The sequence below is a fragment of the Primulina tabacum genome, chromosome 13 (genome assembly GCF_025594145.1).
Source record: "Primulina tabacum isolate GXHZ01 chromosome 13, ASM2559414v2, whole genome shotgun sequence".
In the NCBI taxonomy this organism is placed as follows: Eukaryota; Viridiplantae; Streptophyta; class Magnoliopsida; order Lamiales; family Gesneriaceae; genus Primulina; species Primulina tabacum.
This window is the reverse complement of record NC_134562.1, coordinates 37891040-37918229: the sequence shown is the minus strand read 5'-3', so window position 1 is coordinate 37918229 and position 27190 is coordinate 37891040. Positions and strand designations below refer to the sequence as shown.

Here is a 27190-nt window from a genome sequence, read left to right as displayed (position 1 = left end):
CAAAATAATTATTATTTTCAAGTAATTTAATTTTCAAATTAAAAATATATCTTCACACTATGAGACCCGTTTTTTTTCCCTTTTTTTTTTTTTGGGGTTGTGATTGAGTACAATTAGGAGTGGATAATGCTTTGTGTCACAGATTCACGAACAAGTGATTCAGACGTACACTCAAAATTGTTGTTCTGTGTATACAACTTATTGTTCTTTGATATTTTATTTCTGGCTACCATAAAATTTGTTGTCGTTATTTTTCGATGTACATTTGATAAGATAGATCTTGTGTAACATGTTCGTCCGAAAAAATATTAGTAGAAGAATCTAATTCTTGACAATCAATTAAATGTTAACATACTCAATTAACTCGAACATTCATTTCGTTGCGTTTCTGTTTGGGGATGATAATCTCTTTGGCCGTTCATGCATTTAATTCCTACATTTCTCCAACCACACACTATTCAAATATTCTATATATCTGATATACACTTTTTTATTTTTTTCCCAATGTATATATAAATATAATTCTTCGGATACATGTTTATTGAATGTGTAAGTTGATTTATGATATAATTAAATAAATCTACGAATACGTAATTACTGTTTTCAATAAATAAATCAATTTATTTTCTTAAATATACAATTATATGATTTTGGCCGTTAAAAATCCATTATGTAACTCTTGACAGGGTACATTTTTCCGTACAAGATTGGACGGAATTTTGAAGGGGTTCAGAATGAAATCAATTTTGAGAAATTTATTTTGAAATCAATTTTATAAAGTTTAAAGATATATTAAGAATTAAACAAATTATTTCTTCCACTTAAAGCTTTCATTATATTTAATAAAAATTATTTTTTTCCTTCTTACTTTTAGAATAAAAATTTTCGCTTCTTGATAAATAATAAATTGATATATGAATATCTAGTTTCATACTTACATTTTTTTATTGCACAAGGACTAATTTTAATTACTCTATTGAATTATCGTATACTATCATCAATCATCATATGCACAATTTTAAAAATAAACCAATAAAATTAGATTAATTATACTAAAAACATGTTTCTTAAATATCCTTAATGACGATTTTAATTTTCCCACTTGATTAATTTAATGTGCGTATCTTTCTTTTTTAAACGAAAGAATGACATGGAGAATAAATTATTTGTGATTATGGATGAGTTGTCGATAATTTATTGGATATGATATATATGTATATATATGTATATATATATATAATAGACATGGAGACTCTCGAGTTTTGACAGTGGCAGACTGAAAATACATCTGCCATAAGAAGGATCTTCTTTCTTCTACCATGAAGAGGACAGGTGAATGGTAACTAATTATCCTTTTCTTCGTTCCAACATCGGATAAATGTTCTTAATTTCTGGATAGAAGAAGATTTTGTATTAAAAAGCTTTTTATTTTCATGTTAAACAGGATCTTTTCCCAGGAAATACCCAGCGATGTTACTGTTATTGTTGCAGGAACTTCCTTTTCATTGCATATGGTAGAATCAAATCTTTTGTGTATATCCCAACTAAATATATAATGATAATGGTGAAAGCTAAATTTTCTTGATTTATTTTATAGTTCCCTTTGATCTCAAAATGTGGATACATAAGGCAGCTAGCTTCAGAATCCACGGATGCGGACCTTTCGGTAATCGAAATCCCTGATATTCCAGGTGGAGCCGATGGATTCGAATTTGCTGCGAAGTTCTGCTACGGAATAAACTTCGAAATCAACACAGCTAACATCGCCGCGCTGAGATGCGTGGCTGAGTTTCTTGAGATGACAGAAGATTACGCGGTAGGGAATTTAGTAGGCCGGACCGAAGCGTATGTGAATGAGGTCGCGCTCACGAGTCTTGCTGGAGCGGTGTACATTTTATATTCTTGCGAGACGCTTTTGCCTATGGCAGAGGAAGTTAAATTAGTGAACAGATGCATAGATACGATAGCTTTTGCAGCCTGTAAAGATGGCCAGTTTGTTGAAAATTTTAGAGCCGAAAACGGTTTGGATGACTCGAAGCCTGTTCTTGATTGGTGGGCTGAGGATTTGATCGTTCTGCGAATCGACCTTTTTCAACGGGTCCTTGTTGCCATGATGGCCAGGGGATTCAAGAAACTTGCTCTGGGCGCGATACTAATGCTGTATGTGCAGAAATCCCTTCGAGATTTGGTGAGGTCTTGTTCCGTAAATTGAATTGTATGTTATGCTAAATGAATCACAAGTGTGACCATTTTTTCTTGAAATTTCAGGACATATATTCCAAAGATAGGAAGAATCGTGACGTAAAACAAGAACACGAGAAAAGGGTCGTTTTAGAAACCATAGTCGGCCTTCTTCCAAGAGAGAAAGATATAATTTCTGTTAGCTTCATTTCTATGCTTCTTCGTGCTGCGATATATTTAGAAACAACGGTGGCTTGCAGGCTTGATTTGGAGAAGAGAATGGCTTCACAACTCGGAAAAGCTGAGATAGATGACCTATTGATTCCTTCTTATTATATCGCAGGGGACACGTTGTTCGATATTGAGACTGTGCAGCGGGTCATGATGAATTTTTTCTGCTGTGAAGCCGAGGAAAACAGAGAGGTTTGTCTTGAAGATCGAGATTATATTTCCCCTTCGTCGCATGAGAAGGAAATGGTTGCAAGATTAATGGAGAATTACCTTCAAGAAATAGCATGTGACCGCAATTTATCGGTTGCCAAGTTCATCAATTTTTCCGAACTTATTCCTGGACAAACCAGAATCACGGATGATGGAATATATAGAGCCGTAGACATTTACTTGAAGGTTTGCACTTTCTTTAGAAATCTGGCACAATCATAAAATCTGTCAGTTAACATTTATCTCAGAGTTCATGCTATCTAACATGACATTAGAGACTGAGGGCCACAAGTACAGGCGCAATTCACTTTCATATTTGATTAAGTTAATTTTTAACATCTGTTGCCAAACAACATTGATAACATCTTCTAGGTCTCGGCTGGTTTCACACGGGACGACATGTCAAATTATAAAACTATACATTGTTTGGGCAGAGGCTTTGGATAACTGGGTCCTAATTAGTTCCGACTTGAATTCATACCCAAATAAATAGAACTACAAGACTCTTACACCGTTTTTCTAGGCAAACATACTTTGTTGTGGCATCAGCTTCATCTGCATTGTTTCGTTGTAATTTCCAGGCGCACCCCTCGTTAAGTGACGTTGACAAAAAGAGAATATGCAGTTCAATAGACTGTCAAAAGCTATCTCGCGAAGCTTGCGAACATGCAGCTAAAAACGACAGGCTCCCGGTTCAAACTGTGGTCCAAGTCCTTTACTACGAGCAACAACGGCTCAGAGAAGTCATGGATGGCAGCACCAACACCCAGAATTCTTACTCCACAGACCTTAACCCCGTTCCAGATGATTCTTCGATTTCGAATCTCCAGCGGGAAAATCAAGGCCTGAAACTCGAGTTGGCAAAGATGAAAATGAGATTGGAAGACTTCGAGAAATCTTCAACTACGTTGTCTGTTCCTGCTAGTCCATTAGCAATCTCTCGCACAACTTCGACTACAAAGAAAACACCTGAGTCCCGGAAATCATTCATAAGTTCGGTGTCAAGAAAACTTAGCAGATTTATTCGTGCTGATATTGGAATCATGCAAAGTCCGAAAATCAGGACGAAATCGAGCAGAGACAGGCGTCACTCTATATCTTGAAACTTTGAATTTTACTATAGTGTAAGTGAAGGAACTATGTGTGTTTTTGTTTTCTGAATGCTTGTGGCTTTGAACTTGTGGAGAGGATTGAATCCATTTTCTGAGTGATATTTGTATAAAATAGTAGTGTAGAGGCGAGAACATCTAAATTGATTTGTGTAAAACATGTCTGATTAAAATATTTTCGTTGATTGATTTATCGACAACTGTGTGTGTTTTTTCTTGATACTGATGTTGGAGTGATTCTGATGTATAAATATAACTACTATCTCGTTGCACGTGTTACATGTTTGTAAGTATTTTTTTTTTAAATGAAAAACCCAAAAAAAAGTTAGAATGTTAAAGATTGAAAAAATACAAGTATCGTAATTTAGAAATGAATAATTTTGAAAGATGGAAAAAATACAAGTATCTTAATTTAGTTTCTTCCCATACGGCTAGATAGATTCTTATGTTGTAAACTTGTAATAATAGTCTTATGTAGCTTTGCCAATTCTTAGAGAACAAAAAAAGCCTACCGTTTCATTTTTCTATTTACAAAATTTAGGAATAAATTTCAAATAAAAATAATTGAATACAATAACATCCTACATACACGAAAATTGAAAGTTTACAATAATTAAATTAGTTGATTTTTCTACCCCGGCTTTTTTTAAAATATTGGTGAGATAGGTGGAACTTTGATTATTTTATTTTCTTAAATATTTTGTACCAATATATCTTAATGTTTTTTTAGGTAAAATTCCATATTTAAAAATAAAAACTACAATGTATGCGGACGTAATTATGTATGAATATGTGTCTAAAGTGAGGATAAATGTTTATTGATTAAGAAGAATTAAAGATGTTTTTTTTTTTAAAAAAAATAAAATATAAATTGAAGTTGAAATTTTGTTGAAGTGAATAAAACAGTTCAACTGTAGCAAGTTACCTCGATCCAGTCGGTGCTATACAAATGTTTTCAGTAGTCGGGCACATCAAACACACGTTTTATCCAAATATTTTTATTATTTTTGGTGCAAGTATTTTTATATTAAAATTTTAAAGCAATATGTTTATTTAAATCTCCAATAGCAAACAAAACTTCCCTATGTAACTTTTAGGAGTAATTTGTGAAATTGGTCATCTAATTGTGCTTATATAGTTAATATTATGGGTATGCGTGCCAGTCACTAAATATTCAAATTTATATTTAAGTTTAATCGATACTTTCGATATTAATTATTGGTCAATTTATTTCAATGTATTATTTTCCCCGAATCCGAACATTAAATAAATAAAAATGAATATGAAAGTATGAAAATGTACAATTTTACAAGCGTATATTTATCTTTTTACGATTTTTTATTTTTATTGTCAATGTTATTTTTTTTATCACACTAATACATTGTTGTCATACGTAATATCATCGTGAATATTTTCAATGAAAAAACTAAAATAGTATTATCCGTTGTTACTATTTAAAATTTTAAGTATTTGTAGCCAATGGAACATCATGTTCGAGCAGAAGCTAATGTCTCGCTCGATCTTTTAACAAATGGGATATTTTATTAATTTTATCATGCCGTCAACTCAAGATTTTGCTTTTGCTGTCACAAATTATGGGTCAATCGTCCGGAAAATATATATAATCCACTGGCTCGAACTAATCAACTATTATATATAAAAATTAATAATCGTATAAGAAAATTAATAAGAAGTAAAAAAAAAAAAAGTCAACAGTTTATTACACGCACAGATAAAATGCAAATTATACTGCCTTCCGAAAATAATTATATGTTATTACATGTCAAAAATTAGGCATGTAATATTTTAAAATTAATTTGGTCCAGCGTAACATTTAAGAAACTTCGTCGTTTAAGCAAGCTAGTAGTAGGTACCACTTGGTACCAGACCAAATTTTAAAAAATAAATAAAAATCACATTTCAGCTGGCATGCATATTCTTGCAGCACTTTTAATTGAATCAATCAAACACAAAATATGGATTTGTTACTCTGACTAGATTCGTGTTTCCCACTGATTCTGAAACAACCATTTTAAGATATCGAGTAGGCTCTCAAAATTGCTAGTGCCAGCTTATTCCTATGATTTGGTCGTCTAACCCAATCCCAACTTCCAATCAATGGTCCACATACTCATTTATATTAAGTTATAACTATATCATATAAATAATATTAAATTTTTTAACTAAAAATAATATACAAAAATAAAATCTTTAACCCAACATATTTATAGTGAGGTTGGATCTGAAAATAACCATAATGGAGAAACTTAGCAAATGGTTATACAAATAAATTTCATTTAAATAATTACTCGAACAATTAGAATAAAAATCTATTCACAATACTTATATTATATTATGTATAAATAATTCGAGAAACCCTTGTTGTTTTTTGGGTATATTATTATTATTTGGGAAAAAAATTCAATCCTACGGCGTAGATCTGATGATCCGGATTCTTTTAAATGTTAGGGACACATATTTAGTAAAACTCGAACCTCGCATGATATTGAATATGGACTATATCCACAAAGTAGCATCAAACAAGATATTACTTTTGTCGTTAAATGGGAAATACACAGCTATTAGTCGACGCGTAGAACTGTTAAAACATTGCATTCCCAGATATAAAAAAATCGACAAAATAAAGTAAGTCGGTCATGATTTAATCATGAAGTTTAACATCAAACAAAACGAACATGCAAACACATATGGTACGTCTAAATGTCAAATTTGACTACGTCTGTTAATAAGATCCATTTTCAATGAGTGCCTTTATATAACTTATCTTGCAGTTCTCTGAATTTCCACTGCTCAAAAACCAAATGGATCGATCCAAATTTCTAATCAAGCTATTGTTACATCTTTCTCTGAGTGTTGTTTTATTCTCCAGCTGCATTTCAGCACAGTTGAGACTAAATTACTATGCAAACACTTGTCCTGACGTTGAGAGAATTGTCAGAACAACTGTGAGGGCCAAATTCACGCAAACATTTGTTACAGTTCCCGCAACCCTTCGTCTCTTCTTCCACGATTGTTTTGTTTCGGTACTCTGAATCTGAGTAGATGTTTCTATTAATTATTTCTTTAAGTTTTGATGTACAACAACATTTAAATCTAACACATGTGTATATATGAATATTCAGGGGTGTGATGCATCGGTTATTGTAGCATCTACGCCGGGGAATACGGCCGACAAGGATCATCCGGACAATTTATCGTTGGCCGGAGATGGATTTGACACGATGATCAAAGCCAAAGCTGCTGTTGATAAAGTTGCTAGATGCAAAAATAGGGTATCTTGTGCTGATATTCTTGCATTGGCCACTCGTGACGTCATTGTTTTGGTTAGTAAAAATTGTTAGTATTATCATCACTATTACTATTACTATTACTATTACTATTACTACTCCTGATGTTGTATACAATACTATTGTGACTTATATATAGTAAATCAATTTCGTGTGTAATTTTTATACATTTAGATGCAATAATATTCTGAATTTTCGTTTATTAATTTTATTCTGATGCACATATGAATAATCATTTTGTTATGAAATTTGCAAAAACTTAGGCTGGTGGGCCATCATATGCTGTGGAGTTGGGGAGATTGGATGGTTTGAGTTCAACTACAAGAAGTGTTGATGGAAATTTGCCTCAGCCAACTTTCAATCTGAACCAGCTTAATTCCATGTTTGCAAGCACAGGCCTCAGTCAGGGAGACATGATTGCTCTCTCAGGTAATAATTTCAGTAAATTAGCTACAAACAAAAAATATATATACATATATAGAATGTAAGTCTTGGTGTGAACCAAACATTTTCCGGAAATAAAATTTGCAAATTTACCCGATTAGTTAATTTCCCATGAACATGTGAGTGTTATATTGAGACGCAGTACTAGTTTGGCCGGTTGATAGATATCAACATATATATAATTATCGAGCGATGAATATTCATTTGATTTTATGGGATAAATTATAAAATAAAATAGAATAATCAACAAATGATCCAGATTTAGACTGAACATGTATAGGAAATCTATCCTTATTTGATCATTTATACTAGACAGTAAGTACAATAGAGTGTTAAATGAGTTTAAACTCCAATTTTGTTACGACTTAACTAATTTACAGTGCCGCTTATTTTAATTTCCCATGCAGCTGCCCACACACTAGGATTTTCCCACTGCAATAAATTTTCCAACCGGATATTCAATTTCAACCGAACCCACCCAATCGATCCAACCCTGAACCGGCGATACGCGACCCAGTTGCAAGGAATGTGTCCCAGAAACGTTGATCCCAGGATTGCTATTGACATGGATCCGACGACACCAACAGCATTCGACAATGCATACTACAAAAATCTTCAGAATGGAATGGGCCTATTCACTTCGGACCAAGTCCTTTTCACTGACTCGAGATCCAGACCCACTGTTAACACTTGGGCCTCCAATTCTAAGGCCTTCAATGATGCTTTCATTCAGGCCATGACTAAATTGGGCCGGGTCGGAGTCAAGACCGGGAGGAATGGGAATATCCGGTTTGACTGTGGACGATTTAACTGAGTTCGATTATTGTTATTTTTTAATTGGGTTTCATTGATTTTATTTATGGCGTGTGGAAAATGTATAGGGAGTGAGCATGCTGAAATAAGCTGATTGTTTTTGTTCAATGCGTGTATGCAAAATTGCATTATTTCAAGAATTCTCTGAAATCAAAAAGCACAGTAAACGTGTTTAATTTGAAAGTGCTCCATTTATATGAATCATAAGATAGTCCTCTCCTCTCGAATCAACTTGTAAATCTAATCATAGTTTTCGAGTTCGATCTAGCTAGGTATATAGTTTCAAACGACTTATCTAAAGAATCATCTACGTTCTCTGAAGTTCAACTTCAAAATCATCACCTTGTATTACTAGTACATGGCACCCGTCCAATTGTTGGGCTAGCACTACTACAACGCCTTGCTAACTCGAAGCGCCGAGAGTCTTGCTCTCATTAAACCATGTAGTGCTAATTATTTAAGGAGATTTGGAATAGGAAGATAATATAAAGTAGGTTTGTTTTTTTCTCAGAATATTAATCACATCAGTTTTATTTGTATAATCAGTGTTTTATTTGTATAATCAGTGATGCAGTTGGAGTCGGTATTGGATTCCAGATAATACGTTATAGTATTTGAAATTCTTTTTCTTTTCCCTCGATCTCTTTTTCAATAAAATATTTTAGTTTTTAATTTGTCTAAAAAAAAGCAGAGATAACATGAGGACAGATCCATATGACGTTGAAAAATAGGAGGACACGTGAAGTTCATGTGTTGCTGACCCATTCCTGTCGGCGTTTTAGCACTCTTTAGTCTTCATTTGTTCTTGAGCTGATGAAATTGTTGGACTTATGTGTATTGGGCTTGGTCCATTTGAATGAGAAATTGGACAAGTTAGTGGATGGTAAGTGGGAATTGTCCCACATAGGAAAAAGAACAAGGCATTGGTGAGCTTATATTGATTTACACTTTGTAGAGGTGTAAGTAAGATTGGTCAAGAGGCTCTCTCTCGCGCCCGCCGGCGCAGGGGGGGTGCAAATCATGGGCCCGATTTGCAGTGAAAAAAGGCTTGACTTGTGTGCAAAAGCGTACGAGAGCGACCTGGGTGCGTCGAAAAAGGCTTGACTTGTCGGCGCTGCTCTTGCTGTCCACGGCTGCTGTTCCTCTGTCATTCCTCTGCCCTCGTGATATAGTTCAGGTACTTTTTCGGTTCGCCGTGGTTGTGCCTTGTTCTACGGTACTGCTGGTTTTCCGTTGTATCCTGGGAAACAGACGTCCACGTTCATCCTCGCAGCACACACCGGATGGGACGAATCTGTTTTAAGGACACTGTATTTCATACAGGCCTCGGTTTGCTTTATTTTCTGCATTGTCATGTTGTTCTGTTTATCGGACTGCATCGCTTCTTTTGCACATTGCTTTCTGCTCTGTACCATTCCATATATTTTGGATAACAATCTTAAAACAGATTACTTATGACGAGTTTTGTTTCAGATATGGCTACTGAGACTAACGTGCAAAGGGAAACTGTTCATGTTGTCCCTCCTCAAGTTGTCCCTCATGGTACCCCACGTGCTGCTGCGGTTGCTGTTCCAGCAAGTCACGGCGAAAAACCCGAGAAGTTTACTGGTGTGGACTTCAAAAGGTGGCAGCAGAAGATGCTGTTTTATTTGACGATGCTGAACTTGGCCAGATTCCTCACTGAGGATGCTCCTAAACTCAACGAGGGTGAGGGAGATGTTGAATCTGTTAGTGCGGTTGAGGCATGGAATCATTCTGATTTCTTGTGCCGAAACTATGTACTAAACAGATTGGCAGATTCGCTCTACAACGTATTTTGCGAAAAGAAAACGGCTAAAGAGCTGTGGGAATCCCTAGACAGAAAGTACAAAATCGAGGATGCCGGGGCCAAGAAGTTTCTTGTTGGTCGCTTTCTGGACTTTAAAATGGTGGATTCTAAGCCGGTTATCAGCCAAGTTCAAGAACTCCAATTGATTCTTCACGAGATTCACGGTGAGGGGATGACTTTGAGCGAATCATTCCAAGTGGCTGCTATTGTTGAGAAGCTACCACCAGCTTGGAAGGATTTCAAAAACTACTTGAAGCACAAGCGAAAGGAGATGAATGTTGAAGAGCTCATTGTTCGACTTCGCATCGAGGAAGACAACAAGAGTTCGGAAAGACGATTATTTTCTCCTGTTGCCGCTAAGGCAAATGTTGTCGAGCATGGCCAAAGCTCGAAAAATAGAACATTTTCCTCCTCCAGCAAAAGGTTGAACATGGGACCCAAAGGAGGCGTGTCAAAGAAGAAGTTCTTGGGAAAATGCTATAATTGTGATGGCATGGGTCACAAGGCATCTGATTGTAAGAAGCCGAAGAGAAACCGAGAGGCGAATGTGGTAGAGAAGATATCTCAAGAGGTTTCGAATATGAATCTCTGTGCTGTAATATCAGAAGTTAATCTGGTGGGTTCTAACCCAAGAGAGTGGTGGATCGACACTGGTGCCACTCGCCATGTTTGCTCAGACAAGGAGATGTTTGCTACTCTTGAGGAATCTGAGAATGGTGAAAAACTATTCATGGGAAATTCCGCTACTTCTGAAATCAAGGGTCAAGGGAAAGTTATTTTGAAGATGACATCTGGAAAAGAACTGACTCTAAACAATGTGCTGTATGTACCGGACATTCGCAAGAACTTGGTGTCTGAGTCGCTTCTTAACAAGCATGGTTTCCTCATTGTCTTCGAGTCAGATAAGGTGATTTTGTCAAAGAGTGGAATGTTTGTAGGCAAAGGTTATGTTTGTAATGGTTTGTTCAAACTAAATGTAATGGCTATTAAGCCCGTGATCAATAAAGTTAATACTTCTGCTTACTTGCTTGAGTCTTCTTGTTTATGACATGGTAGACTTGGACACGTTAATTACGATACAATTCGTAGACTAATTAACATGAAAAGCATTCCTGCATTCCAAATTGATAAACAACACAAATGTGAAACGTGTGTTGAGGCAAAACTAACAAGATCATCTTTTCGAACTATTGAAAGAAATAGTGAACGGCTTGATATAATTCACAGTGATGTATGTGATTTAAAAGGTGTACAAACTCGTGGTGGAAATAAATACTTCATTACTTTTGTTGACGATAGCACAAAATTTTGTTATGTGTATCTCCTTAAAAGTAAGGATGAAGCGATTGACAAATTTGTCCAATACAAGAGTGAAGTTGAAAATCAACTTAGCAAGAAAATTAAGGTGCTAAGAAGTGATCGTAGGGGTGAATATGAATCACCATTTGTTGAGTTTTGTGCTCAACACTGTATCAAACACGAAAGAACTGCACCTTATTCTCCACAGCAAAATGGCATTGCAGAGAGAAAGAATCGCACATTGAAAGAAATGATGAATGCGTTGTTATTAAGTTCTGGTTTACCACAGAACATGTGGGGGGAAGCTATTCTAACAGCAAATTACCTTTTAAATAAGGTTCCACGAAAGAAGCAAGATAAAAGTCCATATGAGTTATGGAAAGGTAGAAGTCCTTCCTACCAATATCTGCGAATGTGAGGGTGTCTTGCCAAAGTAGCAGTACCAACTCCAAAGAAAGTAAAGATAGGACCAAAAACTGTTGATTGCATTTTCATTGGATATGCTCAAAACAGTAGCGCTTATCGTTTTCTTGTACACGAATCTCAAATACCTGATATTCATAAGAATACGATAATGGAATCAAGAAATGCTTCGTTCTTTGAACACATGTTTCCATACAAATCTAAGGAAGAACCAAGTTCATCCAAAAGATTGTATGAGACAATTGATCAAGGACAAGAGCTTGATCAAGATATTGAACCTAGACGTAGTAAGAGAGCTAGGACTGAGAAATCCTTTGGTCCGGATTTCATCACTTTCATGATGGAAAGTGAACCTCAAAGCTTCAAGGAAGCAATTAGTTCATCTGAGGGACCTCTATGGAAAGAGGCTATCAATTCTGAAATGGAATCCATTTTACAAAACCATACGTGGGAATTAGTAAATCTTCCTCCGGGAAGTAAACCACTAGGCTGTAAATGTGTTTTCAAAAGGAAAATGAAATCAGATGGAACCATAGATAAGTATAAAGCCAGATTGGTAATTAAAGGTTACCATCAACGTGAAGGGCTTGATTACTTTGATACATATTCTCCTGTATCGAGAATAACCTCTATTCGTGTGATACTTGCGATTGCCGCCTTGCGGAACCTTGAAGTACACCAAATGGACGTAAAGACAGCTTTTCTAAATGGAGATTTAGAAGGGGAAATTTACATGGAACAACCCGAGGGATTTTCTGCGATTGGGCAAGAAAATAAGGTATGTAAACTGGTGAAGTCTCTGTATGGCTTAAAACAAGCACCAAAGCAATGACACGAAAAATTTGATAAGGCCATGATGGAAAGTGGATTTAAATTCAGTGAATGTGACAAATGTGTATACATAAAGAACACTGAAATGGGATATGTCATTTTATGTCTTTACGTAGATGACATACTTATCATTGGTAGTAATGATAAGATGATCAAATCCACAAAGAAACTATTGAACTCAAGATTTGATATGAAAGATTTGGGCTTAGCCGGTGTAATCCTTGGAATTAAAATCCATAGAACATCAGAAGGGCTAGTCCTTAGTCAGTCACATTATGTTGACAAAATACTTGAGAAATTCAATAACGATGACTCTGCATTGGCTAAAACCCCGATAGATACCAGTCAGCATCTATCAAAGAATCGAGGGGAGAGTATGTCTCAATTAGAATACTCTCGAGTCATTGGAAGTCTGATGTACTTAATGAGTTGTACAAGACCAGACATAGCATATGCAGTAAACAAATTGAGTAGATTCACGAGTAATCCAGGAGTTGAACACTGGAAAGCAATTATCAGATTGCTAAGATACTTAAGGTACACTCGTGATCATGGGCTGCACTATACCAGATATCCTGTTGTTATTGAAGGGTACAGTGATGCAAATTGGATATCTGATATGAAAGATTCAAAATCTACAAGTGGATTTGTATTCACTTTAGGAGGTGCAGCTATTGCGTGGAAGTCTTCTAAACAAACTGTAATAGCTAGATCCACGATGGAATCTGAGTTCATAGCTCTTGACAAGTGTGGTGAAGAGGCTGAATGGCTGCGTCACTTTTTAGAAGATGTTCCAGGATGTGAAAAACCTGTGCCGGCTATATGCATACATTGTGATAGCCAATCTGCGATTGGTAGGGCACAAAATAATATGTATAATGGTAAGTCTAGGCATATACGTCGTAGACATAATACCATTAGACAACTACTCTCAACTGGAGTTATCTCTGTTGACTATGTAAAGTCAAAGGATAATATAGCGGATCCGTTAACCAAAGGGTTAAACAGAGAGTTAGTTGCGAAAATGTCAAGGGGAATGGGGCTCAAGCCTATAGAATAAATTGGTGTGAAGGAAAACCCAACTTACGGTGACTGGAGATCCCAAGAACTAGGTTCAATGGGACAACCTAATCGCACTAATTTGGAGAATCACTGTAGGGGTTATCCCTAATCCATTCCTATCATGAAACAGTGAATATTGAGAGGAACAGCAGCCGTGAATAGCAACAGCAGCCGAGGTAGGAAAGCAGAAGAAAGCTTCGAAAATTCGAGAGTGTGCTGGATTGTGTCTGATGGAGTTGAAGCTGTCTCTGTTTATCGGACTGCATCGCTTCTTTTGCACATTGCTTTCTGCTCTGTACCATTCCATATATTTTGAATAACAGAAATAATATGCTATTTATCTAATATTGAATCAGCCTAACAATGACTCGCCAACTTCAGTTCTGAGTTGTTTTTTATATTATGTTATGATATCTTTTGAACCATTGATCCAATTATTTTGGCATACGCACAGACCGATATTAAACCACCTTGAAGTCCCTTCAAAGGCCAGGCCATGTCTCTGCAAGTCCGAGACAAGTAGTGCCCATACTGGAGGAGGTATAAATTAATTAATTTAATCATTTGAAAGCATTAAATTAGAAGCTTTTATTTAAACATTTTCAAAATATATCTCAAAACTCCACCATGCAATAGGAAAAAAAATAATGAGGATGGATGATAACGTCACAAGACCCTTCGTTTTCACCTACACTTTGTACCGCCAACTTGCTTAGCAACTTGCAAGATGGTTACAGAAATTTCATGGAATCAAACTAAAATAAGCACTGTTTTCATAATAGACAAGCCAAGAGGGACCCGACTACTTTGCCAATTTGCATTATCTTCAAAGCTTTATTTTAATTCTCTCATTTTCCAAGTACGATTTTCAAAACATTTCGCTAGCTTGAAAGTATTTCAAATAAACTCTAATAAGTACTACCTAAGATCACAAATTCAAATTTATGTGAGTTATACATACAAATTACATTTAATTTGATTTTAAATGCTGTTTTAATAATTAAAAAGTTTTAGGTTTTTTAAAAATATTTGACAGAGTCCATATCATGTATTTTAGAGAACGTTATAATTTATGGAATAAAGGTCGTCATATACCTTGAATATACATTACAAAATAGAGTTGAAGAAACTTTACAGGATATTTGTTATTAAGTAGTCTCCTCAACTCTTTAGAAACAAATTTCATATTTTATTTTTATTTAATTTATTAAAAAATAGTGACACATTTTTTTCCGGATTTATTTAATATTAGACTAGTAAAAACATTTTTATTTAATAAATATATATAATTGAAGTACTTAATAGTTATTGCCAAGAAGCTTGGAAAATTTGTCGTGATTTGCCGAGTTGAATGAAAAGGAGCAGTGGTGACACCCGCTCCACACTATCCACTTGTCTTGGTTTCAATATTACAATATACAATTCCCTTAAAAAAATACGATATACATTATACAATGTTTGCGGTCCATAATCATACATCCCACTTCCCAACCATGTGTAAGTTGGCCATATCGTTGGAAAACCATTACATTTTATCCCTAAAATAAAACCATTTAATTTGCCTTTGAACTATATATTATGAACGAGCAATTTACGTGTTCCCAAAATTGGCAATGTTATCAAATTCTCCACTACCTGAAAGTTCCGTAGCTAATGCTCAACATTTTGAGCAGGAAGTGATTATATGTTTCTAGAATTCAGATAGCGATAGCTACGGGCATTTCATTGCGTTTGTTGAAAATTTATTAGAAATTTGAAATAGTTTTTTAGTCATTAATTACAATTATGAAGCAAATGTGATAATTATTATAAAAACAAAAAAAATTATACATTTTTGAATATAATATACAAGTTTTCAGACTTAAATCTTCGTTCTTCATTACCTGATATTGACAACGGTTTTATAAAGATGAAAGGTTTTTCGCTGTCATTTGAATTCCAACCCGTGTCTCTTTTGAGAGTTTTAGGACATAATCTCACAAACACGACTTCTATAGTTTCAAATCTTATCAACGTGGAATGTGGATCAGCTATCCTGTTTGTTTTTAAAATTATATTTTTAACATTTTTTTTCCTTTTTGGGCAAAAGAAGGAATGCAACGTACGATATATTATAATTAAGTGAATTTATTACGTACGATATATTATATAAAATATATGTTACGCCGCTTCGCACACTCCAAAGGCCAATCGACTCCATCCTAGCAATTTATTTGCCCCTCCCATAGAATTAGCTGCTGTATGCGCCGAAAGGTCCCCAAATTTACACACCCATTAGTAATAAAAGCCACGAAGCTCAGCCCCATTGATACATATATTTAACCTTTTAGAATCATAATATATTCCAAGAAACGTCCAACAACTTTCTTGTTATGTGGATAAGTTCGGATGATACATATATACTTTATTATTATCTATCACCAACAGGCTGGTATTTTGGATTTAAGAAATTTAATTATATTTGGACTGCTAGATAAAATACCTACTGACACGCAATTTAAATGAATATAATTGAGTCAAAGTTAGACCCCAAGCAAGTAGGAATTGAACTGGCTTCCCTCCAATGTGATTGGAGTTTTGAGATTCCTTTCTTCATTCCCTGTTATCGTCAATGTTTGTTCAGAACGCAGATCGATAACTAAGTCAAGGACGTAGACGATAAAACATACTCGATGCTTGTGTACGATACAAGATCTTTCAATAAACATATTACTCCTATTCTCGAGAATATACAATTCAAAAAAAAAAATTTATTTTCCTGATGTTTAATAATAAGATTCAATATTTGGCGTAGGCCACAGCAAATATCATCACTCCCATGTGCAAGAAGAATAAATCAAAGATGAATTAGAAGTAAAATATCACTATCATGTAAAAAAAATGACATGCATATAAATCAAGAAATAGAAGTGAACCACTGGAAAAAGGGCAGAATGCTCTAAAAAGTATGCCAATAATTCAAGTCCAAGTCATTAGACACGATTCAAGAAATTACATTAATGAGGAGAAAGTAATCACAGGCAAAACTTTCATCTTCCCCTTCTTTTCCTTGACAATAATTACTACGAGGGAAAAGTGGGAAATCTTGCGCCGCCCGTGAGCTACCGTACCTCACCGGAATAAAATTCCCGGAAACATTAATACAGGAAAAGAGCTAAACAACGAGTCGAGGCTGATAACAGAAGATTCATCCATCCTTTCTTGTTACCAAGTTAATCGAACAAGTTTAGAAGTTTTATTTCATTTTTAGTTTGATGATCTCCACAAGTTGTCGTCATGGATTCTTCAGAATTCATTGATGGGCTCCCGAGTCGCCGCTCCACGGGTAAAAGGCTCGTCTTTTTGCCCTGGAAACCCGGTGTCAAACTAAGATCAAGATCAGATAACTGCATGATCCTGGCCGGCTCCTCCGGGAGACGGCGGCGCTTCTGCAACTTGGACCGTGACGTCAGGGATGGATCTCGGAGATCGAACATGTTCGTGCACTCGGACAAGTCGCCGGGATCCGGCGCACCGCAGAGAAACTCCGTGATCGGCTTCAACGTGCCACCAAGGAGAACGGTCTCAACCGCCGTCTGGCAAACGTGCCAGTTCCCGGTCCAGAGAAGCCCCACCGCCCCGTTTACAGGGTTCACCGTTCTTCCGGCAGCTTCAAAGAGCAGAGACTGGAAGAGGGCTGCGCAAGTTATTCATATTAGTTTCAATTGAAAATGGTCAGCTAAAGAATAGTGGATGCTAAATTTGAAAAAATAATCACCAGGTCTCTGATTTTCTGGGACGGCGGAGATGAAGGACATGAGGCCGGCGCGGCCGAAGAATTTGGCTACAAAAACGGTGGCGTGACCTTGTGATTCGGGGCTTTCAATCCACCGTAAACAGTTCCTCAAAACACACGTTTCACTGCATCCCTTCCGAAGAACCCGGCATCCATTGCAACTCATCTCTCCAGCTAAAAATGGAATTCTTCCGATTATTCCTCTTGATTACAGCACATGAAGATCTGTTAATATTACAAATTCAAGTGCTAGCCAGATGCTTAAGAAACTAGAACCAGAAGCAGCATGAGAGAGAAAGAGATGAAGATTAAGGCTTGAAAAGAAGAAAGAAAGGTGGATATATAAATAGAAGAAGTGGAGAATAGAAGAAGAGGAAAGTGAGGTTAAAGTTCAGATTCTGGGAAAAATTTGTAAATTAAAGTGCATTTTAATATATCTCAAATGCATTTAAAATATAGATGAAGCCTCTTTGTTTTTTTTTTAAAATAGTTGATTAAGATTAAAAAAAATTACTTCGACTTTAGATTAGGTTTAACTAGGGTTAGGTTAGTTGAGTTGGTGCGAGTGAAGTGTTGCGTGGTTGGGTTAGATTCCAAAGTATTGGGCGATAGCGGCTCCGTGTTTCCGCAGATTGAAGTCCCTCAACCGTTGGATTCTGTATGCTCAGATTCTTGATAACCTAACACTTTATTAATTTCTTTTATTTTATACTCGTGCATAATATTATATATCTACATACAACTGTACAAGACTGTCTGCTAGTTGTGAAAGGGTCCCACGTTTTCATTTGGAAAATGAGGTCAGCCGTATCATGATAGAAAGTTCGATAAGATAACATATTGTTTAACGCGAAAAACCACAACTCTCTTGGTCTTGGAATAATATATTTATCGTAAAATTGTCTCACAAATATATATATATATATATATATATATTTAAATATATAGAGGTTCGGTTTTTACAGGTCTGTATATGTAGAACCTAAATAGAAAAACTTAAGGTCGAACCAAAACTTTTCAAATACTCTGAATTATATCCTTTACGGTTTTTATTGGTTTGGGTAGGGAAATCAACGTGAGTTGGTAGTCCCTCCCCGAGTCCCGAACACTATTTAATTCCCTTCACTTTGCTTTTATTATTTGCTGATCAAATTTTCGTAATAAAATCAGGAGAAGATAAATGTGTACTTGTGCACATCCAATTTTCTTGTCTGGTGAGTTAATGTCAAGATACGACAATCGCCAATGTCGTTTTCTGATTGACTCTGGCGGGCGCGGAGTCCTTTTCCTACACCCTAGCCCTTCCATAGTTCCAGGCACGCCTTATTACTATTTTTTTGTTCATTTTTTTATCCATTTGATAGAGATTTTCTTTGATAGCATTTCAAGATTTACACAGTAGAAAAATTATAGAATTCAAGAATCGGATTTCAAAGATTAAATATTTTTATCATTTAATCTCCATACTTAATTATTAAAAATGGCTACGTAATTTCCATACATGTTCATCTCTCGGATACACTTAATTATTAGAGAAAATAATTAAAATTGAAATTATAGACAACATACTCACTCATGATGTGTTTTGTTTTAAATAATTAAACCTACCTCGTACGGACCAACCATGACTTAAATTTTAAAAGAAAAGCCGAATTTAATCTCATATGAGAGAGAAAAATCGTTTTGTTCTTTTATACATATTATAAAATAAAGTAAAGACTAACAAATAATAATGCAAACACAAATAAATTCAATATATCAAAATGATTAGACGAGTGACCTATTTACGAGTACAAGAAATTATCAAAAATGATAAGTATGATATCACAAGTAATTGACATAATCACGATTCTTTACCATCTCCTCAAGATGTAATTATAATTTTTTTCGATTACTCGAATATTTGATTATCTCACATCTACAATATTGCAATACTTCCTCTTGGATGCTCTCCGACAGATATGCCTCACTAAAATATTACCAGAAAACTCAACTGCATAAAACTTAGTGAAATAAAAAGAGTATGATATATTTTTTTAGAGCTTAATCGTCTCATTAAAAATCTTGTCACAAAAAACTATGTAGGAATAATCTTGGACAAAGAAAAAAAAAGCACAATTTGGATTAATTCTCTATGTTGCAAGCATCACTTCAAAGCTCTAAATCATCGCATTCCGATCTTGTATACCAATCTCTCAAAAGTTGATGTAGGCAATGATTTATTGGAAAGATCGACCAGATTATCATTTGAACAAATTTGTTGAACTTTTAATATCGTCTGTTTTATGCAAATCATGAGTAAAATTTTTTTTTTTTTTGAGATATTCAATCACATAACTTCTAAATATATTTCAATATCTAGTATCCAAAAGAGATAATTTTTGTCAGAGTTATCAAGCGTGAAAAATTAAAACTTCGAGATATTCAATATGATGAAATCAGTATAAAAAAATACATGTTTACAATCATATAATATCCATAATAAATAATAAAGAAACTTTTAACAAACATTAAGAATCAAACTTAATAAGGCACGTAAAATAATTCTTCATAAGCATTAATACGATGTGAATTGAAATAATATATATATGACGGTCATGCGTTTGCGTAGATATCGATTTAACAAATTAATATTGATAACGATGGGCATCTCTATCCACGTAATCATGATTTCGATTTGAAAACAAAAGAAATTCATGTGGCCTGATAGCAATATATTTCTATGTATACGAAGTTTATCCACCTCTTTACAAATCTTTGAAAAGGAAATTAAAATTGTAATATTTGTTCTCGCAAATAAATCGGGGATACAAGCCGAATCTACGTAAATCTATCATTTAAAAAAAGTCATTGAAAGTCATTAAATCTCTACATTAAATACACCCCACTAAGAATGATGTGCAAAGTTTAACTTGATTTGCATGTCATGGTGAATGATGATATCATGAAGTAAAAAGAAGATGTATCGTTAAAAGAATTAATCATATTCGCCTTGTGCACTGATTGGCTGCGACACTTTCTTCCACGTCCATCGCACAAAAGCGAGACGAGCACCGGATAAACTTTTTCGAGTAAATAAATTATTTTTATTTTTTATATTATTAATATTGATAAAATAATAATAACAACAACGAGAAATTAAGGAATAATATTGTATTAATAACTACTAACAACATACAAGTTTTTATCGACTAAATGGATGTGTTATATAGATCCTCCTCCATCATTGTGATTTATGTCATATTATATCATCACCTATATGTAGATAATACAAATAATGCTTAATCGTTACTATCCAGATATTTTTTGATCTCCTTCTTCGTCTATAGATGCCATTGGAGCGATTTTATTAGCTGATTCACTACAGTACAGGCACTGCAGGGCAAGAATTACAACATCGTCCTGGATTTTTTACTTTTTGTGTGTGTGAAGCTAGTCAAGTCAGAAGGCTGTGAACTGAAAGAAGTCAAGTTAATGTTGGCATCCCTCCAACAGATACTACTCTCTAAATTGGAGACTGAAGTGGAGGAGCTAGGTAATGAAGATATGACAGACAAAAGTTGCTCAAAGCTATATCTTTGATTGAGCAGGTTTTCATGACTTCAGTGTTTGATTAACAGAGGAGATGCTCAATGGATGAAACATAAACGCGTGGACCCGCTTCCGATACATCATCACATTGTGGAGGTTTTTTTTTTTTTTTTTTTTCCACATTGTAGAGGTTCGCAATTTACATGACCTAGTATTCTTTCCTATTGCCACTGCATGTGGTTTTATGCAAACTTAATAATTGTTTTATATTAACGGATACACAAATGTTGTCTAGTCACTCGTACATTTTAATGATCATACTACAGTTTCACATGTCCTATTTCGTAAGACTTGAATGAAGACATGTATTGTGACTGCACAAATACTCGCGTAGAATAAGAGAAATCAGTTGATTTAAATAAAGACCTACACCATTTGGCAGTTTACATGCCAAAAAGGCAAAGAAAGTAACTGTCTCGCAGACTATTGTAATAAGAATGAACAATTTCCCTACTCCCCTTCACCTACACTAACTACTTCCGTGAAATGGTTAGCTACAGGCTTTACTTGATTCCTCTGGGAACTCTATAAAACCCGCAAAAAGGGTATGGAACTTCTCGACTTTCATTACCATATAAGATTTCTTACTGTCCCTGCCGTTAATCCTGAGCTATAGGCCGGGGCCATGTTCAAGAATTTTGCGTCAATAATTTATTAGCCTTCTAATGGAATTCTCTTCAAGACTACAGCAATCGGCATGCCCAGGAATCCAAAGAATATGCAGAAAAACCATTGCATGAAAGTAAGCGGAGTTGTGTTCGCAAACGTGCCAAGGTATTCAATGATTATGAATTGGAATAGCACTGTAGATCCAAGAACTGATACAAAAACATAGTTATCCAGAATTCCGTCTAGCACATTGATTTTCTCCATTTCTCTGGAGTTCACCTCATTGAAAAGCTGCAACAAACCAGATGTGTTGAAGGAATATAGCACAATAAAGAATCTGTGGACATGTTAATGGACAGCTGTTTAAAAAAAATGTCAAGACAGAAACAGATACCTGACAGAAAACAAATGAGTTGAAAATAATCGTGTTGAGTATCAAATCAGAATCAGGGCAACTATGAAGCATGAATATTGTCTTTCCACAAGCTTGAAGAAACCATATGACCAAAAACTGATACAAAGATTGTCCAAGGATGTTCCTCCACATAACAGCGCTAATGAAGTTTCCCTTCCTTCCAACAGGAGACCTTTTCATCAGTTCATCACTGGGAGGCTCGGTTGCCAGTGCGAGTGCACCTAATGTGTCCATAATCATATTTACCCACAGAAGTTGAACAGCGGTCAGAGGAGCAGTTCCTGAAAATGCCATTTCGAAGCATGAGAGAAAATATCCTTCCCCAAGTACACGAGGATGGAATATTATATTTGCTTAAAAAGGCTTTGTTACCAGTCAAGCAGGCAGAGGAGAAGTTTACGACCAATGCAACAACATTAACAGTCAGTTGGAACTGCACGAACTTCTGTATGTTAACATAAACTGAGCGTCCCCATTTGGCTACAGTCACAATTGTGGAGAAATTATCATCCAAAATTATGACATCTGCACTCTCTTTTGCTACCTGATTTCATCACATTATAATAATTAATCTCATATATGTAAAAAAAACTTGATTGGACAAAAGACACTTAATTTTATCCATTTCATTTTATAAAATCACCTCAGTTCCTGCAATTCCCATTGCAAGTCCGATATCTGCTTCATGTAGTGCAGGAGCATCATTTGTCCCATCACCAGTCACTGCCACGACCTCATTAAATGTTGTTCTCAAGTGCTTGACCAATGTGTGCTTGTCTAGTGGCGAAGACCGAGCCATAACCTGAGATGCATGGAAATTGCCATAAGCTAAAAGCTGTGTGTGTATCTGTCTGTCATGTTTCACGGACCGTATTTGGAGGGCACATTTCATATTTTCTTATTTGGGGAAAAACTAGTAATTTTCAGAAGTAAATGCGTTAGTTACCTGAATCTTGGGAATCAATTCAAGCAATTCCTCCATACTTTTTTCACGAAAAACAGGACCTTCAATGGCAATTCCATCTTCAGTCAGTATCCCACACTCTCTCGCAATAGCTTTAGCAGTGTTGATGTTGTCTCCTGTAACCATCCGAACAGTCACGCCAGCTGAACGACAAAGTGCAACGGATTCCCGAACTCCGGGACGTACAGGATCTTTGATTCCCACAATTCCTATACAAGTATAACCAGATGCTGGAATAGCATCATTCGGGGAGAACCCGCTTGCAAGTTCTATGTAGGCAAGACAAAGTGTCCTCAGAGCCTCACTAGCAAACTGATCAATGATTTCTTTAAGATGACACATGGATGCTTCATCGAGGGGGACAACTTTACCATTAGAATCAATCACCTTTTCACATGCAGCAAGAATAATCTCTGAAGCACCTTTAGTATGAGCTCTAAGGCCGTGTCCTGGAAGCTCCAACACAACACCCATCCTCTTCTTTGTGGAGTTAAATGGTTCTACTTTCACTAACTTATACGCTTGTCTTTCTTCCCGAAAATTGCCCCCAAGAGATAGTCCAAACTCCAAGATGGCTGTCTCAGTTGGAGTCCCCAAAATCTCTCGTTTTCCTTGCTTGTTAACCACCACTTCTCCACCAGTATTGTTGAAAATCGACTGCAACAGGGTCTTAACTACGGTTTCGGGGAGCTCAGAGTGTAGAGCAGATGCAGTTCTTGGTTCGCTCAGATCCTTGACCTCCATACAAATGCATGATTTCACCACTGTCATGTGATTAGTCGTCAATGTCCCGGTCTTGTCACTACATATGGTTGTGGCCGACCCCATGGTCTCACAGGCAGCCAAGTTTCGTACGAGAGCTTTATCGTCCATCATTTTTTTCATGGCAAAAGCAAGGCTCAATGTCACGGCTAGAGGGAGGCCCTCAGGAACTGCTACAACGACAATGGTAACTGCAATGGCAAAGTATTCTAATAACTCTAAAGCATCGTCTCCAGACCAGCGAAACATTGTTCCCTCGTGCCATTTACTGCCAACCATTTTTTGGACTAAAACAGCAAATGTCACCACAGCAAAACAGAGGCCTATCTTTCCAATAATAGTCGCCACCCCATTTAGTTTAACTTGCAACGGTGTTTCCTCATCTCCTCCTTCACTTAGCGTTGCCATTAACTTCCCCCACTGAGTTCTCATGCCAACAGTGGTAACAAGCATCTTGCACGAGCCATCTTGGACCTTGGTTCCAGAGAGAAGAAATGGATTATCGGGACTAACCATAACCGGCTCGCTTTCTCCAGTCAGACTAGATTCGTCGATCAAAACAGAGAATCCTGAAAGAAAAAGGCCATCTGCAGGGACTTGATCGCCAATTGCAAGGTGCACAATATCACCAGCAAGAAGCTCATAAATCGACATCTTCTGTCTGTACCCGTTTCTTGTAACTTGGATGGTAATTTTCTTCTTTTCCTTGTCCAAATCTTTGAATTGCAAAGACTGACGATAATCACTTGTAGCTGTTACAAAGACAACCAGCAAGATACTAGCAACGATCCCGAGTCCATCATGAGCTCCCTTAGGCCATCCCTCGGTGGCAATGCCGACTATCAAAGAAATAAACGCGCATACGCCAAGAATCATGAGAGTCATATCTTGAAGGGCTTCCCAAACAAACACCCAAAAGTTTCGAATTTCGCTTTCTTGAAACTTATTGATGCCATAAATCTGTTCTCTTCGACTAAGAGATTCAGTATCAGTAGAAAGCCCATCTGTGGAGCTTGTGGCGAGCTTTTCTGCAAGGCCAGATGCCCCCCCATGGAACTTTAGCTTTTTAACATCGTGACATTCGACTATGGACCCTATTTCATCAGCACAAATCTGAAAACCAGCAGCTTCAACTTCCTTAGGTGCAGTGTAATCACTCGGCTGCACACCTGTGTATAATTTAGCAACAGAGGTTCAGATTAAGAATTTATGGAACCAAGAAACCTCGGTTTAAGCAAATTATCAGGAAAGTCACCTTGTATGAATTGGAAGGCAGCTTTTGAGACCAGGACTGCAATTCTCAACTTCTCCTGACATATATATATACAACGAGATGTATCTACAATCAGCCACTTTTGCAAACCTATGTATAAATTATGATCACAGACGTATTGGAAACAACCTGAAATTTTTTTGACTCAACAGGAAGAGTGAAAGAACTTCGAAGAGAAGAGGAACAGATTGACTGCGAATAATCCCATTTTTCATTATCTATATATACATTTGAGATTCTCGTACATTTTAAAGATCAGTCAATATTCAAGATTGTGACATTAATTCATGATCAATCAGGAGTTCTTGATTCAAAATCCTTCCTTTAAATAAAAAATATAAGAAAGATATAAAAATAAAAATAAGATAAAACGCTGAAAGTCAACGCAACATCGTAAAAATAGTGGTTATGATAAAACAGGAGGAGGAGGAGGAGAAGTGAAACCTGATTAGTTTTGCGCATGGCAGCAGCCTCGTGGCGCTTGGATAAATTAGCAGTGAATCTGAACCTTCGCTTGGGGTTCTTAACCAGCCCACAGAGATCCCTCCAGCGCTGCAACGTCTCCGCCGACGCATGCTTCGGCTTGACGTCCCATTTCTCACTCAATAAACTCTCCATCTTTCCCCTCCTCAATAAGCTATCTCTTACCTTGTTATTATTCCAAAATAATTTGCACTATAATCTATGTTCGATGCTCAGAGCTTCTATCGTTTTATAAATATCCGTTGCATTTCGAATATATTAAAGATCCGGGGCCCATCAAAGGAAGAAGCTCTGCGTCATTTGATTCGAAAAGAAACGCGCACATCCAAGAAATTTCATGGTATTTTCCTGAAAGAAACTTCCCACGAATGTTCTGCTAAAATCCGCAAATAGTAAAAAAAGAAGAAGCGATGATAGAGATAAATTTGTTCGATCCGATTTCTTGGCAGGAGAAATTAGAAATGCGTGGTTAAGGGATTTGCGAAATTTGCAGCAGTTGTGCTCCTATTTTCTTGGAGTGTTGAACGAAAAGTGCGAGTCAAGATGAGAATTTTCATGTTGACTTTGAGTTTCTAAACGTGTTGTAAAGTATATTGTTACAGAAAGAAAAATTAATTTTACTAATTATTGTGTAACGCGTTACTTTTAATTGGTCTTCACACGTTCCACACACGGTGAACCCACTATTTTATTTTAGCAATAAAAAAAAAATAGTTTGGTGGAGATGGCTATAATAAAGTAGAGATACAATTTGTTTTTAAAAACAAATGCATGCTTCTTAATGCTTATGCGGTTCCACAAAAAAATATCTCGATCGTACAAACTTTATTCACGAGTCCAAATTAATTCCCTCGTCGAATTCAAGGATCTAAATAGATATATTCGAGTTCGAATTTTATTCAAATCTAAAATATATTGTTCGAATTCAGTTCGAAAGATTCCAACGTATTCCCAAATTATTCAGATTATTGTTCAAAAAAATAAGTACTCAACAAAACAAAAAATCTATTTATTTGATTTATATTGATAAAATATCAAATCACAGATTAGATGTAGTCAACTGTACAAAGTCATGCCACAAGAATATCAACTAGATGATGACATCATATCATTGACGCCAACTCCTTGTCAAGGAGCTACTCCAAGCCATCTTAGGACGTCCACGTCGATCCAGACTACTATATAAATGTAGAACTCGTAAATCAGTAGACGTATAAGTCATGCATAATTCTAGGTTTTCTTAAATTTAATTTACTTCATTGCATGATGCATTTATTTGAAGTTAATTATTTATTATTTCAGTTCAGTAGATTGATTTTTAGCATTTCAGTATTTTCAGTGAGGTCGGACCGGAGTTGGAGTTTTGAGATAGAATTTAAGATTTCGAGAAATATTTACAGAAGTTAATTTAGCCAGCAACCAAGTTCATTTAAGTTAGAAAGGGAGGTTTGAGAATTTAATTTAATTATTTGAGGTGATTAAGAAATGAACTCATTTAAGTTATTAAATTAAGGGGTTAGCTCACTAAATTATTTAAAGGATTAGTAAGGCTTTCAAGGATTATTAGTTGACTAGATAA

General features: G+C 35.8%; 4 protein-coding genes across 5 annotated transcripts; 2 read left to right on the top strand and 2 right to left on the bottom strand.

The window, feature by feature from the left end:
• Nucleotides 1-1226: 1226 nt before the first annotated feature.
• LOC142522998 (BTB/POZ domain-containing protein SR1IP1-like) lies at nucleotides 1227-3924 on the top strand. 2 transcript variants are annotated; one of them, XM_075626629.1, is made up of 5 exons: nucleotides 1227-1339; nucleotides 1445-1514; nucleotides 1598-2188; nucleotides 2269-2808; nucleotides 3204-3924. In XM_075626629.1, exons 1-5 carry the CDS (start codon nucleotides 1320-1322, stop codon nucleotides 3723-3725), a joined length of 1743 nt encoding a protein of 580 aa, XP_075482744.1. In that variant the 5' UTR covers nucleotides 1227-1319; the 3' UTR covers nucleotides 3726-3924. The 2 variants fall into 2 exon arrangements, with proteins under 2 accessions (XP_075482744.1, XP_075482745.1); XM_075626630.1 differs by having other exon boundaries at nucleotides 1240-1332.
• Nucleotides 3925-6437: 2513 nt separating this feature from the next.
• On the top strand, nucleotides 6438-8369 carry LOC142522748 (peroxidase 73-like). The gene is made up of 4 exons (XM_075626279.1): nucleotides 6438-6775; nucleotides 6875-7075; nucleotides 7303-7468; nucleotides 7891-8369. Exons 1-4 carry the CDS (start codon nucleotides 6554-6556, stop codon nucleotides 8295-8297), a joined length of 996 nt encoding a protein of 331 aa, XP_075482394.1. The 5' UTR covers nucleotides 6438-6553; the 3' UTR covers nucleotides 8298-8369.
• An 8288-nt stretch (nucleotides 8370-16657) lies between these two features.
• LOC142523172 (LOB domain-containing protein 37-like) lies at nucleotides 16658-17900 on the bottom strand. The gene is made up of 2 exons (XM_075626827.1): nucleotides 17497-17900; nucleotides 16658-17415 (listed from the first exon to the last, which is right to left on the bottom strand). The coding sequence occupies exons 1-2, from the start codon at nucleotides 17678-17680 to the stop codon at nucleotides 16952-16954; spliced, it is 648 nt and encodes a 215-aa protein (XP_075482942.1). The 5' UTR covers nucleotides 17681-17900; the 3' UTR covers nucleotides 16658-16951.
• A 3527-nt stretch (nucleotides 17901-21427) lies between these two features.
• Nucleotides 21428-26163, bottom strand: LOC142523171 (calcium-transporting ATPase 2, plasma membrane-type-like). The gene is made up of 7 exons (XM_075626826.1): nucleotides 25573-26163; nucleotides 25111-25165; nucleotides 23076-25024; nucleotides 22773-22931; nucleotides 22502-22673; nucleotides 22109-22410; nucleotides 21428-22005 (listed from the first exon to the last, which is right to left on the bottom strand). The coding sequence occupies exons 1-7, from the start codon at nucleotides 25744-25746 to the stop codon at nucleotides 21760-21762; spliced, it is 3057 nt and encodes a 1018-aa protein (XP_075482941.1). The 5' UTR covers nucleotides 25747-26163; the 3' UTR covers nucleotides 21428-21759.
• Between the last annotated feature and the right edge of the window lie 1027 nt (nucleotides 26164-27190).